Source organism: Labrus mixtus, chromosome 24, assembly GCF_963584025.1.
Source record: "Labrus mixtus chromosome 24, fLabMix1.1, whole genome shotgun sequence".
Taxonomy (NCBI): Eukaryota; Metazoa; Chordata; class Actinopteri; order Labriformes; family Labridae; genus Labrus; species Labrus mixtus.
The window spans coordinates 13,530,367-13,547,866 of NC_083635.1; the positions used below are offsets into that span (position 1 = coordinate 13,530,367).

Sequence of the window (17,500 nt, forward strand, 5' to 3'; positions counted from 1 at the left end):
GCCAGAGCGAAAAGAACCAACTCGCTCAGGTGATGCCACGGGTCCTCGTAGTCCTGAACGCAGCACACACACACACACACACACACACACACACACACACACACACACACACACACACACACACACACACACACACACACACACACACACACACACACACACACACACACACACACACACACAGAGTTAAGCATCATGGTCCTAATCCCTGAGCAGCTTGATGACATCACACATCAGGACTCACCTGTCCGTCAGGTGAGAGACCTGAAGCTGCCATGTAAGAACTGCCGATAGTTTTTATCTTCTCCACCTCCTGGAAGAACCCCTCCTCCAGCAGCTACACACACACACAGAGACACACACACACAGAGACACACACACACACACACAGAGACACACACACACAGAGACACACACACACACACACACACACACACACACACAGAGACACACAGAGACACACACACACACACACACACACACACACACAGAGACACACACACACACACACACACACACACACACACAGAGACACACAGAGACACACACACACACACACAGAGACACACACACACAGAGACACACACACACACACACACACACACACACACACACACACACACACACACACACACACACACACACACACACACACACACACACACACACACACACACACACACACACACCAAGAACATGTATTTTTTATTTCATGGGGACACAACACTTGTTTTAAGTGTATGTGCGTGTGTGTGTGTTTCTGTGACCTCATCAAAGTCGCTGATGATGTGGTTGAGGAGGCGGAGACACTCGACGCGCTGATGAACGAGCTCCTTCTGCTCGAAGAAGTCGGAGAAACCAGGAAGAGAGGCGAAGAGGACGCCTACTCGATCGTACGACTGAGAGTATAACTCCTGAAAACAAAGAAGACTTAATGACAAACTGAGAGTATAACTCCTGAAAACAAAGACTTTGAGACAAACTGAGAGTATAACTCCTGAAAACAAAGAAGACTTAATGACAAACTGAGAGTATAACTCCTGAAAACAAAGACTTTGAGACAAACTGAGAGTATAACTCCTGAAAACAAAGAAGACTTAATGACAAACTGAGAGTATAACTCCTGAAAACAAAGACTTTGAGACAAACTGAGAGTATAACTCCTGAAAACAAAGAAGACTTAATGACAAACTGAGAGTATAACTCCTGAAAACAAAGAAGACTTTGAGACAAACTGAGAGTATAACTCCTGAAAACAAAGAAGACTTAATGACAAACTGAGAGTATAACTCCTGAAAACAAAGAAGACTTAATGACAAACTGAGAGTATAACTCCTGAAAACAAAGACTTTGAGACAAACTGAGAGTATAACTCCTGAAAACAAAGAAGACTTAATGACAAACTGAGAGTATAACTCCTGAAAACAAAGAAGACTTTGAGACAAACTGAGAGTATAACTCCTGAAAACAAAGAAGACTTAATGACAAACTGAGAGTATAACTCCTGAAAACAAAGAAGACTTTGAGACAAACTGAGAGTATAACTCCTGAAAACAAAGAAGACTTAATGACAAACTGAGAGTATAACTCCTGAAAACAAAGAAGACTTAATGACAAACTGAGAGTATAACTCCTGAAAACAAAGACTTAATGACAAACTGAGAGTATAACTCCTGAAAACAAAGAAGACTTAATGACAAACTGAGAGTATAACTCCTGAAAACAAAGAAGACTTTGAGACAAACTGAGAGTATAACTCCTGAAAACAAAGAAGACTTAATGACAAACTGAGAGTATAACTCCTGAAAACAAAGAAGACTTAATGACAAACTGAGAGTATAACTCCTGAAAACAAAGAAGACTTAATGACAAACTGAGAGTATAACTCCTGAAAACAAAGAAGACTTTGAGACAAACTGAGAGTATAACTCCTGAAAACAAAGACTTTATGACAAACTGAGAGTATAACTCCTGAAAACAAAGAAGACTTTATGACAAACTGAGAGTATAACTCCTGAAAACAAAGAAGACTTTATGACAAACTGAGAGTATAACTCCTGAAAACAAAGAAGACTTTATGACAAACTGAGAGTATAACTCCTGAAAACAAAGAAGACTTAATGACAAACTGAGAGTATAACTCCTGAAAACAAAGAAGACTTTGAGACAAACTGAGAGTATAACTCCTGAAAACAAAGAAGACTTAATGACAAACTGAGAGTATAACTCCTGAAAACAAAGAAGACTTTATGACAAACTGAGAGTATAACTCCTGAAAACAAAGAAGACTTAATGACAAACTGAGAGTATAACTCCTGAAAACAAAGAAGACTTAATGACAAACTGAGAGTATAACTCCTGAAAACAAAGAAGACTTTGAGACAAACTGAGAGTATAACTCCTGAAAACAAAGACTTAATGACAAACTGAGAGTATAACTCCTGAAAACAAAGAAGACTTAATGACAAACTGAGAGTATAACTCCTGAAAACAAAGAAGACTTTATGACAAACTGAGAGTATAACTCCTGAAAACAAAGAAGACTTAATGACAAACTGAGAGTATAACTCCTGAAAACAAAGAAGACTTAATGACAAACTGAGAGTATAACTCCTGAAAACAAAGACTTAATGACAAACTGAGAGTATAACTCCTGAAAACAAAGAAGACTTAATGACAAACTGAGAGTATAACTCCTGAAAACAAAGAAGACTTTGAGACAAACTGAGAGTATAACTCCTGAAAACAAAGAAGACTTAATGACAAACTGAGAGTATAACTCCTGAAAACAAAGAAGACTTTGAGACAAACTGAGAGTATAACTCCTGAAAACAAAGAAGACTTAATGACAAACTGAGAGTATAACTCCTGAAAACAAAGAAGACTTAATGACAAACTGAGAGTATAACTCCTGAAAACAAAGAAGACTTAATGACAAACTGAGAGTATAACTCCTGAAAACAAAGAAGACTTTGAGACAAACTGAGAGTATAACTCCTGAAAACAAAGAAGACTTAATGACAAACTGAGAGTATAACTCCTGAAAACAAAGAAGACTTTATGACAAACTGAGAGTATAACTCCTGAAAACAAAGAAGACTTTATGACAAACTGAGAGTATAACTCCTGAAAACAAAGAAGACTTTATGACAAACTGAGAGTATAACTCCTGAAAACAAAGAAGACTTAATGACAAACTGAGAGTATAACTCCTGAAAACAAAGAAGACTTTGAGACAAACTGAGAGTATAACTCCTGAAAACAAAGAAGACTTAATGACAAACTGAGAGTATAACTCCTGAAAACAAAGAAGACTTAATGACAAACTGAGAGTATAACTCCTGAAAACAAAGAAGACTTAATGACAAACTGAGAGTATAACTCCTGAAAACAAAGAAGACTTAATGACAAACTGAGAGTATAACTCCTGAAAACAAAGAAGACTTTGAGACAAACTGAGAGTATAACTCCTGAAAACAAAGACTTAATGACAAACTGAGAGTATAACTCCTGAAAACAAAGAAGACTTAATGACAAACTGAGAGTATAACTCCTGAAAACAAAGAAGACTTTATGACAAACTGAGAGTATAACTCCTGAAAACAAAGAAGACTTAATGACAAACTGAGAGTATAACTCCTGAAAACAAAGAAGACTTAATGACAAACTGAGAGTATAACTCCTGAAAACAAAGAAGACTTAATGACAAACTGAGAGTATAACTCCTGAAAACAAAGAAGACTTTATGACAAACTGAGAGTATAACTCCTGAAAACAAAGAAGACTTAATGACAAACTGAGAGTATAACTCCTGAAAACAAAGAAGACTTAATGACAAACTGAGAGTATAACTCCTGAAAACAAAGACTTAATTACAAACTGAGAGTATAACTCCTGAAAACAAAGAAGACTTTATGACAAACTGAGAGTATAACTCCTGAAAACAAAGAACACTTTATGACAAACTGAGAGTATAACTCCTGAAAACAAAGAAGACTTAATGACAAACTGAGAGTATAACTCCTGAAAACAAAGAAGACTTTATGACAAACTGAGAGTATAACTCCTGAAAACAAAGAAGACTTTATGACAAACTGAGAGTATAACTCCTGAAAACAAAGAAGACTTAATGACAAACTGAGAGTATAACTCCTGAAAACAAAGAAGACTTTGAGACAAACTGAGAGTATAACTCCTGAAAACAAAGACTTAATGACAAACTGAGAGTATAACTCCTGAAAACAAAGAAGACTTAATGACAAACTGAGAGTATAACTCCTGAAAACAAAGACTTAATGACAAACTGAGAGTATAACTCCTGAAAACAAAGAAGACTTAATGACAAACTGAGAGTATAACTCCTGAAAACAAAGAAGACTTAATGACAAACTGAGAGTATAACTCCTGAAAACAAAGAAGACTTTATGACAAACTGAGAGTATAACTCCTGAAAACAAAGAAGACTTAATGACAAACTGAGAGTATAACTCCTGAAAACAAAGAAGACTTAATGACAAACTGAGAGTATAACTCCTGAAAACAAAGAAGACTTTGAGACAAACTGAGAGTATAACTCCTGAAAACAAAGAAGACTTAATGACAAACTGAGAGTATAACTCCTGAAAACAAAGAAGACTTAATGACAAACTGAGAGTATAACTCCTGAAAACAAAGAAGACTTTGAGACAAACTGAGAGTATAACTCCTGAAAACAAAGACTTAATGACAAACTGAGAGTATAACTCCTGAAAACAAAGAAGACTTAATGACAAACTGAGAGTATAACTCCTGAAAACAAAGAAGACTTTATGACAAACTGAGAGTATAACTCCTGAAAACAAAGAAGACTTAATGACAAACTGAGAGTATAACTCCTGAAAACAAAGAAGACTTAATGACAAACTGAGAGTATAACTCCTGAAAACAAAGAAGACTTAATGACAAACTGAGAGTATAACTCCTGAAAACAAAGAAGACTTTATGACAAACTGAGAGTATAACTCCTGAAAACAAAGAAGACTTAATGACAAACTGAGAGTATAACTCCTGAAAACAAAGAAGACTTAATGACAAACTGAGAGTATAACTCCTGAAAACAAAGACTTAATTACAAACTGAGAGTATAACTCCTGAAAACAAAGAAGACTTTATGACAAACTGAGAGTATAACTCCTGAAAACAAAGAAGACTTAATGACAAACTGAGAGTATAACTCCTGAAAACAAAGAAGACTTTGAGACAAACTGAGAGTATAACTCCTGAAAACAAAGAAGACTTAATGACAAACTGAGAGTATAACTCCTGAAAACAAAGAAGACTTAATGACAAACTGAGAGTATAACTCCTGAAAACAAAGAAGACTTTGAGACAAACTGAGAGTATAACTCCTGAAAACAAAGAAGACTTTGAGACAAACTGAGAGTATAACTCCTGAAAACAAAGAAGACTTTATGACAAACTGAGAGTATAACTCCTGAAAACAAAGAAGACTTTGAGACAAACTGAGAGTATAACTCCTGAAAACAAAGAAGACTTAATGACAAACTGAGAGTATAACTCCTGAAAACAAAGAAGACTTAATGACAAACTGAGAGTATAACTCCTGAAAACAAAGAAGACTTTGAGACAAACTGAGAGTATAACTCCTGAAAACAAAGACTTAATGACAAACTGAGAGTATAACTCCTGAAAACAAAGAAGACTTTATGACAAACTGAGAGTATAACTCCTGAAAACAAAGAAGACTTTATGACAAACTGAGAGTATAACTCCTGAAAACAAAGAAGACTTAATGACAAACTGAGAGTATAACTCCTGAAAACACACCTCGTCGTTGCGGTCTCTCTCCAGGAAGTGTTGTGCGACGTGAGCGGGCAGGATGTTGAGCAGCAGACACTCGTTGTGTTCCCTCAGCTCCTTCATGTCCTCGACCTCCCTCCTCGCCTGCAGGCGCCACAGGAAGTCCAGACGAGCCGTCGCCTCGAGCTACCAACGAAGAAGAACACGATGATAGAAACGACCTCTGACTTTCCGTCTGATCTTTGAGGACGAGCGGATGACCTCACCTGTCTGCTGTTGTAGAGGACGACCACCAAGAACATGACCATGAGAACCGCGCAGACGCCGTTCCTGCACAGGTGATGAGACCTGCGGGACGCCATGACGTTTGTTAGCCGTCGTTAGCTGAACCTGCAGAGACGATGTGTGTGTGCGCTCACCTGTGTGTCTCTATGAGGTAGGTGTAGAGGGCGGCGGCCAGCAGGAGGACGGCCAGCTTCAACACACAACTCAGCCTGAGAAACACCGCGCAGGTAACCATGGCAACGACCCCGCTCAGCACCATGTACTGTCCACAGAGACGGGATGTAAATAACATTTATTTATTTATTTATGAAGAGAAGACGTGATGATGTCACAGAGTCAGGGTCACCTCGGGATGTGTGCAGATGTTGATGTCAGGCCAGGTGGTGGAGGGGGGCGGAGCCAACAGAGGGGCGCTGCTGCTGTTGCTGTGAGATTCCGACGTATCACACCACAGCTGGAGGGAGGAAAGGAAACAAGGAAGGAAGCAAGGAAGGAAAGGAATATTAGAAACCTTTTCCCAAAGCAGAAACAAAACGACTTCCTGAGACTCACGATGTCAGAGGAGGCAACGCCGAAGTTGATGGTGATGGCGGTGAGCGTGAGCAGCGTGCGGGCGTACTTGGTTTCATGAACCCAGCAGCAGAGAGACTGCAGGGGGGCGGGGCAATGCTTAAACTCCTCCCCCAGAGTCAGCAGCAGAAGCAGGAAGTAGATGCTGAAGCAGACGACGAACTGAGCGACCATCAACAACAACCTGAAGGAGAGACAGACAGGTAAGAAGACAGACAGACAGGTAGAGAGACAGACAGACAGGTAAGAAGACAGACAGACAGTTAGAGACAGACAGACAGGTAAGAAGACAGACAGACAGACAGACAGACAGTTAAGAAGACAGACAGACAGACAGACAGACAGGTAGAGAGACAAACAGACAGTTAAGAAAACAGACAGACAGTTAGAGAGACAGACAGACAGGTAAGAAGACAGACAGACAGACAGGTAGAGAGACAAACAGACAGTTAAGAAGACAGACAGACAGACAGACAGTTAAGAAGACAGACAGACAGACAGGTAGAGAGACAAACAGACAGTTAAGAAGACAGACAGACAGTTAGAGAGACAGACAGACAGTTAAGAAGACAGACAGACAGTTAAGAAGACAGACAGACAGACAGACAGGTAGAGAGACAAACAGACAGTTAAGAAGACAGACAGACAGACAGGTAGAGAGACAAACAGACAGTTAAGAAGACAGACAGACAAACAGACAGTTAAGAAGACAGACAGACAGTTAGAGAGACAAACAGACAGTTAAGAAGACAGACAGACAGTTAGAGAGACAGACAGACAGTTAAGAAGACAGACAGACAGTTAAGAAGACAGACAGACAGACAGACAGGTAGAGAGACAAACAGACAGTTAAGAAGACAGACAGACAGTTAGAGAGACAGACAGACAGTTAAAAAGACAGACAGACAGACAGACAGACAGACAGACAGGTAGACAGGTGTACCTGGGGGCGGGGATTAGCGCCTGCACGGCCATGAGCAGCAGCAGCAGGATGAAGGAACACACCATGTTGGACTTGAAGAGTTCGTCTCTCATCTGGGAGTACTGAGAGAGAGAGAGAGAGAGAGAGAGATGGTCACATGACCGCTCACCTGACTATAAGCCACGCCCCCTACAGGAAGTAAATCACCTTCCCCTCCATCTGGGAGTCCTTGAACACCTGAGTGAAGGTGGTGATGTGCTCCTTCCTCATCAGCTCGCTGCTGCGGACCTCGATGGCCTGACAGATTCTCTTGTTGACCTCACGAGAGCCCGAGTGCTGAACTGCGATCTGATTGGGCAGCTGGGTTAGAGAGCCGTTTGTGAAGGTGGCGAGGATCTACAGGAAGCAACACGGGTCAAAAAGAGTCTGATTTTAAATCACAAGTATGATCTTATTTGCTGTTTTGTCCTCACAAAGTTCATTCCCAGGATGTCTCCGAACGGCAGCTCGGCACTCCACGACGTCATCTCGTCGTAACTCGGGCGCCTCGCTCTCGGTGGCTCCGCCTCCTCTTTAAGTGCAGGACGAATCAGGTACGTGTCGATGTTGTGTTTCCGGAGAAACTCGTTGCGCTCCTGGCCGTTCCCCGCCTCCGTCTCGTAGATCCCGCCAAGACAGTCGAGGGTCGCCCGGGAGATGTGGATCCTCCTGAGGTGAGACGGTGGAGCGAGAGTCAGTGTTTATTGTTTATTGTTTATTGTTTGCATGATTTGTTTTTAATTAAATGAAAGTTTGTGTCTGACCCCGGCACTCCTGCCGTCTCCAGACTGTTGGCGATGTCGACGTCCCAGCTCCAGATGTCGAACTGCCACTTCTGCAGACCCAGAACTCCACACAGAACCGACCCCGAGTGAACCCCGATCCTCATGTCCACCTCCTGCTGGATCTCCCGACGCACATACCTGCAGGAGACACACACTGACGTCTCCGGGAAGCTGTGTGTGTGTGTGTGTGTGTGTGTGTGTGTGTGTGGTACCGTATGGTGTTGATCATACTGAGGCCCATCTCCACGCAGCAGCGGGCGTGGCCTCTCTGTGGCTCTGGGACTCCAGACACACAGTAATAACAGTCCCCCAGGATCTTAATACGTAGACACTGATGCTCCTTCACACACACACACACACACACACACACACACACACACACACACACACACACACACACACACACACACACACACACACACACACACACACACACACACACACACACACACACAGTCATTATCACAAACACACAATGAAATGAAAATCAGGAACTAATGTGGTAACCATGGTGATATCACCTCGGCCAGCCTATCGAAGCGTCCGAAGAGCTCGTTAAGAGTTTTAACGAGTTCTTGAGCCGACAGGATGAGCGACAGAGACGTGAAGCCGATGATGTCAGCAAACAGGATGCTGACAAGTAAAGAGAGAGAACATGTTCTATCACACAGGACATAAAAGTACTGAACTCTGAAGATGACCCAGAAGGTGAAGGACCGACCTTCATTTCTGGTTACCTCGATAAAAAATATAATAAATGAGAAGCACCTTATAAAGTCCTTCAATGAGTTTATTCCATAAACATTGATTATAATCAGGGTTCCTATCTCGGTCCTTTTAATTTAGTTAAAGCTGCATTCATATTTTTTGTAAACTTGGGGGAAACAGAACAAACTGGAAACAAAATGTTGCTACATAAAGTAGCTATGGCTAATGTGTTAGCATGTAGCATAAAAAACACCTGTAACTGTGTGAAAAAGTACAAAAACAGAAATGAGGCGTCTTTTTGTCGCTGGCTTATATGCAAACGCCAGCTGCAGTACCGCTACTGTCCACAGGTGTGAGTGTACCTGACGTCTCTGTAGTGGTGGATGTAGATCTTGTGGAACTGCTGAGGCAGCAGGTAGTCGTCCATGGAGGCCATGTCAGCTGTCATCTCAAGAACCAGGAACCGAGGCAGGATGGACATTACCAGACGCTCCTGGACCACACAGTGACATCATCAGCACACCTGGACTCAGGTGATTTAAAGTCTTGGTAGTTGTTCTGCGTACCTGTCTTTGGTTCTCTCTCTCCAGTCTCACTCGCCCCTCTATGCAGCGCCGGGTCTCTAAGAAGGACTGTCTCTGAGTCCGGTCTGACAGGTAGTGGATGAACAGACCGGCTGTGTTCATGGCCAGGTACAACAAGGCTTTGGACAACACCTGGACAGGAAACAAACAAACAGACAGTGATACGTTGTGGTGATATACCTCCAAAGTCATCAGAGCAGAAGAGAGAGATTGTCCGACCTTAGGGATGAAGGTTTGGTCGCCGTAGTGACAGCATACATCCAGCAGTAGGTGCAAAGTGGAGGTGGTTGCCCCGGCAACAATGGACCACAGAAGGGGGAGGGGCAGCAAGGTGTAGGTGGAGAAGAGAGAGAAGAAGACGTACCAGGAGTGATCACTCTCACCCCAACTGAACACGCCCACCAACACCTGCACAGTCTGAGAGAACCAGCTGACCACAGACAGGTACCTGAGAGAGACAGACAGGTACACCCTACATCAACACCTGCACAGTCTGAGAGAACCAGCTGACCACAGACAGGTACCTGAGAGAGACAGACAGGTACATCAACACTTGCACAGTCTGAGAGAACCAGCTGACCACAGACAGGTACCTGAGAGAGACAGACAGGTACCTGAGAGAGACAGACAGGTACATCAACACCTGTATATAAACTAAATCTCATCTCTGACTACATTTCCCAGCATACCTCAGCCACTGTGGGGATGACATCACATCCCTCCTTGCCAGTGCCAGCATACAGATCACCGCCCACAGGATGACTGACAGGCCAGCCAGCCAATCACAGGCCAGGCCCCACCAGCCAGATGGCCAGGTGAGCATGAGGATGAGCAGTCTGGTCAGGATGTCGATGACGTTGGTGACGACAAGTGACGTTCTTCTCTGAGCCGACGAAAACTGCTGATACACCTTCTCCAGTTCGGGCGACCTGAACGAGGACAGGTGTGATGAAGTTTAAGGTTAGAGAACACCTTTACCTGAACGTGTCTGTTTGTGCTTCTTTACTTGAACGTGTGCTGCAGCGCTGGAATGAAAACGCCTCGCACAGACGACCCCCTGGACACGAAGAAGTCGGCGTCGCTGAGTGAGTCTTGTATGATACTTAACGGCACCGAGATCTTTGGCGCCATCGGGTGGACCCGAGCAGCAGACGAGCGCCGTTTCTGCCAGAATGCACCACGAGACGCCTTATTACAAATCTGCCTGTAAGACAATACGGAGGGCAAACCCTAAGAGGATTCAAATAGTTTAAAACGGAAGAAAAACAAAGGTGAGGTTAAGTTAACCTGTTGATGACATCATCGTGTGTACCTGTTGATGACATCATCGCGTGTACCTGCTGATGACATCATCGCGTGTACCTGTTGATGACATCATCGAGTGTACCTGCTGATGACATCATCGTGTGTACCTGTTGATGTCAGCGATGTAGGCGTCAGTGACGGTGATGCGGTGCCTCCCCCTCTCCAGGCCGCCGGCGAGCCTTAGCGAGTAAAGGTTGTGCTGGTCAATGATGTTTCTGACGGCGTTTTGCCACAGCAGCTGCTTCCTCATCAGGCCAGGGGCGGGGCTTATGTTCACGCTGATGCTGATGTCATTTTTATGATGTGCCGCCTCGCAGTCGCCGTTCTCCTTCACACGGTTGTCTTCAGTCATGGTTACGGAGGTGGTGCAGACCGCCTCCTCTGCGACCTGATTGGTGGAGAACATGCAATGAAACTCCAGGCTCACTTCTCCCTGACCTTTGACCTTTGACCCCATGATACATCCTGCTCATCCTGGTTTAACCTTTGTGAACTTTAGAGAAACACAGTTCTGAACGAGTCACACAGATTTCATTCTTCAGTTTTGAACTTTGATTGTAAATGATTGATTTGTTCTTCACTGTTTTCAGGTAGAAATGACCCTGAACAGGATCACGTCTGTCTGAAGGTGACCCTGAACAGGATCACGTCTGTCTGAAGGTGACCCTGAACAGGATCACGTCTGTCTGAAGGTGACCCTGAACAGGATCACGTCTGTCTGAAGGTGACCTTGGACAGGATCACGTCTGTCTGAAGGTGACCCTGAACAGGATCACGTCTGTCTGAAGGTGACCCTGAACAGGATCACGTCTGTCTGAAGGTGACCCTGAACAGGATCACGTCTGTCTGAAGGTGACCCTGAACAGGATCACGTCTGTCTGAAGGTGACCTTGAACAGGATCACGTCTGTCTGAAGGTGACCTTGAACAGGATCACGTCTGTCTGAAGGTGACCCTGAACAGGATCACGTCTGTCTGAAGGTGACCTTGAACAGGATCTGTCTGTCTGAAGGTGACCTTGAACAGGATCACGTCTGTCTGAAGGTGACCCTGAACAGGATCACGTCTGTCTGAAGGTGACCTTGAACAGGATCACGTCTGTCTGAAGGTGACCCTGAACAGGATCACGTCTGTCTGAAGGTGACCCTGAACAGGATCACGTCTGTCTGAAGGTGACCTTGAACAGGATCACGTCTGTCTGAAGGTGACCTTGAACAGGATCACGTCTGTCTGAAGGTGACCCTGAACAGGATCACGTCTGTCTGAAGGTGACCCTGAACAGGATCACGTCTGTCTGAAGGTGACCTTGAACAGGATCACGTCTGTCTGAAGGTGACCCTGAACAGGATCACGTCTGTCTGAAGGTGACCCTGAACAGGATCACGTCTGTCTGAAGGTGACCCTGAACAGGATCACGTCTGTCTGAAGGTGACCCTGAACAGGATCACGTCTGTCTGAAGGTGACCCTGAACAGGATCACGTCTGTCTGAAGGTGACCCTGAACAGGATCACGTCTGTCTGAAGGTGACCTTGAACAGGATCTGTCTGTCTGAAGGTGACCTTGAACAGGATCACGTCTGTCTGAAGGTGACCCTGAACAGGATCACGTCTGTCTGAAGGTGACCTTGAACAGGATCACGTCTGTCTGAAGGTGACCCTGAACAGGATCACGTCTGTCTGAAGGTGACCCTGAACAGGATCACGTCTGTCTGAAGGTGACCTTGAACAGGATCACGTCTGTCTGAAGGTGACCTTGAACAGGATCACGTCTGTCTGAAGGTGACCCTGAACAGGATCACGTCTGTCTGAAGGTGACCCTGAACAGGATCACGTCTGTCTGAAGGTGACCTTGAACAGGATCACGTCTGTCTGAAGGTGACCTTGAACAGGATCACGTCTGTCTGAAGGTGACCTTGAACAGGATCACGTCTGTCTGAAGGTGACCCTGAACAGGATCTTGAACAGGATCACGTCTGTCTGAAGGTGACCTTGAACAGGATCACGTCTGTCTGAAGGTGACCCTGAACAGGATCACGTCTGTCTGAAGGTGACCCTGAACAGGATCACGTCTGTCTGAAGGTGACCTTGGACAGGATCACGTCTGTCTGAAGGTGACCTTGAACAGGATCACGTCTGTCTGAAGGTGACCCTGAACAGGATCTTGAACAGGATCACGTCTGTCTGAAGGTGACCTTGAACAGGATCACGTCTGTCTGAAGGTGACCCTGAACAGGATCACGTCTGTCTGAAGGTGACCTTGGACAGGATCACGTCTGTCTGAAGGTGACCCTGAACAGGATCTTGAACAGGATCACGTCTGTCTGAAGGTGACCCTGAACAGGATCACGTCTGTCTGAAGGTGACCTTGAACAGGATCACGTCTGTCTGAAGGTGACCTTGAACAGGATCACGTCTGTCTGAAGGTGACCCTGAACAGGATCACGTCTGTCTGAAGGTGACCCTGAACAGGATCACGTCTGTCTGAAGGTGACCTTGAACAGGATCACGTCTGTCTGAAGGTGACCTTGAACAGGATCACGTCTGTCGGAAGGTGACCTTGAACAGGATCACGTCTGTCTGAAGGTGACCTTGAACAGGATCACGTCTGTCTGAAGGTGACCTTGAACAGGATCTTGAACAGGATCACGTCTGTCTGAAGGTGACCCTGAACAGGATCACGTCTGTCTGAAGGTGACCCTGAACAGGATCACGTCTGTCTGAAGGTGACCCTGAACAGGATCACGTCTGTCTGAAGGTGACCTTGAACAGGATCACGTCTGTCTGAAGGTGACCTTGAACAGGATCACGTCTGTCTGAAGGTGACCCTGAACAGGATCACGTCTGTCTGAAGGTGACCTTGAACAGGATCACGTCTGTCTGAAGGTGACCTTGAACAGGATCACGTCTGTCTGAAGGTGACCTTGAACAGGATCACGTCTGTCTGAAGGTGACCCTGAACAGGATCACGTCTGTCTGAAGGTGACCCTGAACAGGATCACGTCTGTCTGAAGGTGACCTTGAACAGGATCACGTCTGTCTGAAGGTGACCTTGAACAGGATCACGTCTGTCTGAAGGTGACCTTGGACAGGATCACGTCTGTCTGAAGGTGACCTTGAACAGGATCACGTCTGTCTGAAGGTGACCCTGAACAGGATCTTGAACAGGATCACGTCTGTCTGAAGGTGACCTTGAACAGGATCACGTCTGTCTGAAGGTGACCCTGAACAGGATCACGTCTGTCTGAAGGTGACCCTGAACAGGATCACGTCTGTCTGAAGGTGACCTTGGACAGGATCACGTCTGTCTGAAGGTGACCTTGAACAGGATCACGTCTGTCTGAAGGTGACCCTGAACAGGATCTTGAACAGGATCACGTCTGTCTGAAGGTGACCTTGAACAGGATCACGTCTGTCTGAAGGTGACCCTGAACAGGATCACGTCTGTCTGAAGGTGACCTTGGACAGGATCACGTCTGTCTGAAGGTGACCCTGAACAGGATCTTGAACAGGATCACGTCTGTCTGAAGGTGACCTTGAACAGGATCACGTCTGTCTGAAGGTGACCCTGAACAGGATCTTGAACAGGATCACGTCTGTCTGAAGGTGACCTTGAACAGGATCACGTCTGTCTGAAGGTGACCTTGAACAGGATCACGTCTGTCTGAAGGTGACCTTGAACAGGATCACGTCTGTCTGAAGGTGACCCTGAACAGGATCTTGAACAGGATCACGTCTGTCTGAAGGTGACCTTGAACAGGATCACGTCTGTCTGAAGGTGACCTTGGAGTTAAGGGTTCAGGTCCTCTTAAATGTAATCCAGAGCACTTTGGGTCTCGGCCCTCCTTTAACCCTCTCTGCCATCAGGTGGACCCTCTGATCATGTGTTTTATTTAAGAGAGTCTGTAGAGATGTGAGGAAGTACCTGTACGATCATCTGTATTTATAAATGTAAACGTATCAAACATGGCGTCTTATCTCAGATGTTTTTATGATGTCATGAAGTTATCTGGATGTGATCTCGTCGTGCCGCTCGCTCAGCTGATCTGATTGTCTCTTTGCCAAAACGCTCTGAGGCCTGATCGCTTGGCGTCGGCCCCGGATCAGAGGCAGGTTTCAGAGTTAATCCAATCAGGATCCAGCACGGCAGCCTGCTGCTTCCTCCCTGACATTCCAGAGCGGCCGAGCAGGACGGGCGTCTCTGCACGCCGACGTCCAGAAGAGAGAATAAAATGAAGCTGCTCCTCAATAACCACCGTGATAAACTCAGATTATTATAACCACGTCTGACTGTTCTCACCTGTGAACACTAACCAACAGGTGTGTGTGTGTGTGTGTGTGTGTGTGTCTCTGTGTGTGTGTCTCTGTGTGTGTGTGTCTCTGTGTGTGTGTGTGTGTGTGTGTGTGTGTGTGTGTCTGTGTGTGTGTGTGTGTGTCTCTGTGTGTGTGTGTGTCTCTGTGTGTGTGTGTGTCTCTGTGTGTGTGTGTGTGTCTCTGTGTGTGTCTCTGTGTGTGTGTGTGTCTCTGTCTCTGTGTGTGTGTGTGTCTCTGTGTGTGTGTCTCTGTGTGTGTGTGTGTCTCTGTGTGTGTCTCTGTGTGTGTGTGTGTGTGTGTGTGTGTGTCTCTGTGTGTGTGTGTGTCTCTGTCTCTGTGTGTGTGTGTGTCTCTGTGTGTGTGTCTCTGTGTGTGTGTGTGTCTCTGTGTGTGTGTGTGTCTCTGTGTGTGTCTCTGTGTGTGTGTGTGTGTGTGTGTGTGTGTCTGTGTGTGTGTCTCTGTGTGTGTGTGTGTGTCTCTGTCTCTGTGTGTGTGTGTGTCTCTGTGTGTGTGTGTGTCTCTGTGTGTGTGTGTGTCTCTGTCTCTGTGTGTGTGTGTGTCTCTGTGTGTGTGTCTCTGTGTGTGTGTGTGTACACACCTGCTGCAGGATCTCACTGATGATGTGAAGAAGTGTCAGACTTCAGTCTGTTTGGATTATTTTCTTCAGATGTCTCATTCTATCTCGTTGACTCTTCCTCTTCGTCTCCTGATTTGGATGTTTTGTCCCTTTTGTTTTACTTCCAAACATCATTTGGTCCTTCATGTCTTCCTCTTCATGTCTTCCTCTTCATGTCTTCTTGGTTCTCCCTCCATTTCTTCACCTTCTGGTTTCTGCATCAGTAATCTAAACACTGAAGTGTCCTCAGAAGTTCAGCCTCTGGATCCATAAAGTTTAAACCAACACTGATCCTCTCGGTCTGCAGAATAACATCCATCGTTGACTTGAAGTTTAAATGTCGACACAGACACTTTAAATCTTTAACATCAGTCTGAAACTATTTACAAAACTTAACATTAACACAAATACTAAAGATAAGGACCGTCTCGTCTGTGTGTGTGTGTGTGTGCTCTTTACCTCCAGGCATCAGATTAATCAAATTAACTGTCCGACAGAAGAAGAAGACGATCACAGCTGCTGGTTTCAGGTCGTCAACGCTGTTTTTCCAAACGTCAAACTTTTCTTACAATAAAGACAAAAAAGTGGAAAACAAACACGCAGCACATTAAAGATGGAGGTAGATGGAGGTAGATGGAGGTGTGTGTTCATCCTGATGGGAATCCCTGAAACAGAGACAAATGGCTTCTCATTAAGACTCAAGAGATTAACTGTGTGTGTGTGTGTGTGTGTGTGTGTGTGTTCAGGTCCATGATAGGATTGGTTCAGGTCCAACCAGGACACATATTGTCAGCATGTAGGCGTGTTGGTGTCTTTGTGTGTTGGATCATTTTCCTGCTGTAAGAAAACAACCGGACGATTAAAGGGGACATATTATGAAGAATCCTCTTCTTCAATGTTTCTGAACATTTATCTTTATAACCTGAGAGTCTACTGACCCACAACATGTGAAATAAACCATCCAGTCCTTTGTTTGTGGTCTGCATAAGTCTTACAACACAGAGAAGCTCTGTTTCTGTTAGAAAAGATGGAGGAGGGGACTGTTTGAAAAGGTGGAGGAGGGGACTGTTTGAAAAGGTGGAGGAGGGGGACTGTTTGAAAAGGTGGAGGAGGGGGACTGTTAGAAAAGATGGAGGAGGGGGACTGTTTGAAAAGGTGGAGGAGGGGGACTGTTTGAAAAGATGGAGGAGGGGACTGTTTGAAAAGGTGGAGGAGGGGGACTGTTAGAAAAGATGGAGGAGGGGGACTGTTTGAAAAGATGGAGGAGGGGACTGTTTGAAAAGGTGGAGGAGGGGACTGTTTGAAAAGGTGGAGGAGGGGACTGTTTGAAAAGGTGGAGGAGGGGGACTGTTTGAAAAGATGGAGGAGGGGGACTGTTTGAAAAGGTGGAGGAGGGGGACTGTTTGAAAAGGTGGAGGAGGGGGACTGTTTGAAAAGGTGGAGGAGGGGGCTGTTAGAAAAGATGGAGGAGGGGGCTGTTAGAAAAGATGGAGGAGGGGGACTGTTTGAAAAGTGGAGGAGGGGGACTGTTTGAAAAGGTGGAGGAGGGGGACTGTTTTAAAAGGTGGAGGAGGGGG

General features: G+C 45.1%; 1 protein-coding gene across 4 annotated transcripts in view; it reads right to left on the bottom strand.

The window, feature by feature from the left end:
* Positions 1-11,469, bottom strand: part of LOC132959577 (adenylate cyclase type 8-like) — a 14,736-nt gene extending 3,267 nt beyond the window's left edge. For 3 of the 4 annotated variants that reach the window (XM_061032701.1, XM_061032700.1, XM_061032698.1), the window contains exons 1-19: positions 11,105-11,469; positions 10,699-10,896; positions 10,382-10,621; positions 9,675-10,140; positions 9,471-9,601; positions 8,922-9,033; positions 8,613-8,740; positions 8,380-8,538; positions 8,050-8,284; positions 7,784-7,972; positions 7,598-7,698; positions 6,637-6,838; positions 6,431-6,538; positions 6,219-6,346; positions 6,066-6,147; positions 5,827-5,985; positions 768-914; positions 245-337; positions 1-53 (exon numbers count right to left, since the gene is read on the bottom strand). The exon at positions 1-53 is cut by the window's left edge and continues 62 nt beyond it. In XM_061032701.1, the coding sequence (XP_060888684.1) occupies positions 1-53; positions 245-337; positions 768-914; positions 5,827-5,985; positions 6,066-6,147; positions 6,219-6,346; positions 6,431-6,538; positions 6,637-6,838; positions 7,598-7,698; positions 7,784-7,972; positions 8,050-8,284; positions 8,380-8,538; positions 8,613-8,740; positions 8,922-9,033; positions 9,471-9,601; positions 9,675-10,140; positions 10,382-10,621; positions 10,699-10,896; positions 11,105-11,454 (3,281 nt within the window). In that variant the 5' untranslated portion in view covers positions 11,455-11,469. The remainder of the gene's footprint in view (positions 54-244; positions 338-767; positions 915-5,826; positions 5,986-6,065; positions 6,148-6,218; positions 6,347-6,430; positions 6,539-6,636; positions 6,839-7,597; positions 7,699-7,783; positions 7,973-8,049; positions 8,285-8,379; positions 8,539-8,612; positions 8,741-8,921; positions 9,034-9,470; positions 9,602-9,674; positions 10,141-10,381; positions 10,622-10,698; positions 10,897-11,104) is intronic. The other variant, XM_061032699.1, reaches the window with a different exon arrangement.
* Positions 11,470-17,500: the final 6,031 nt, after the last annotated feature.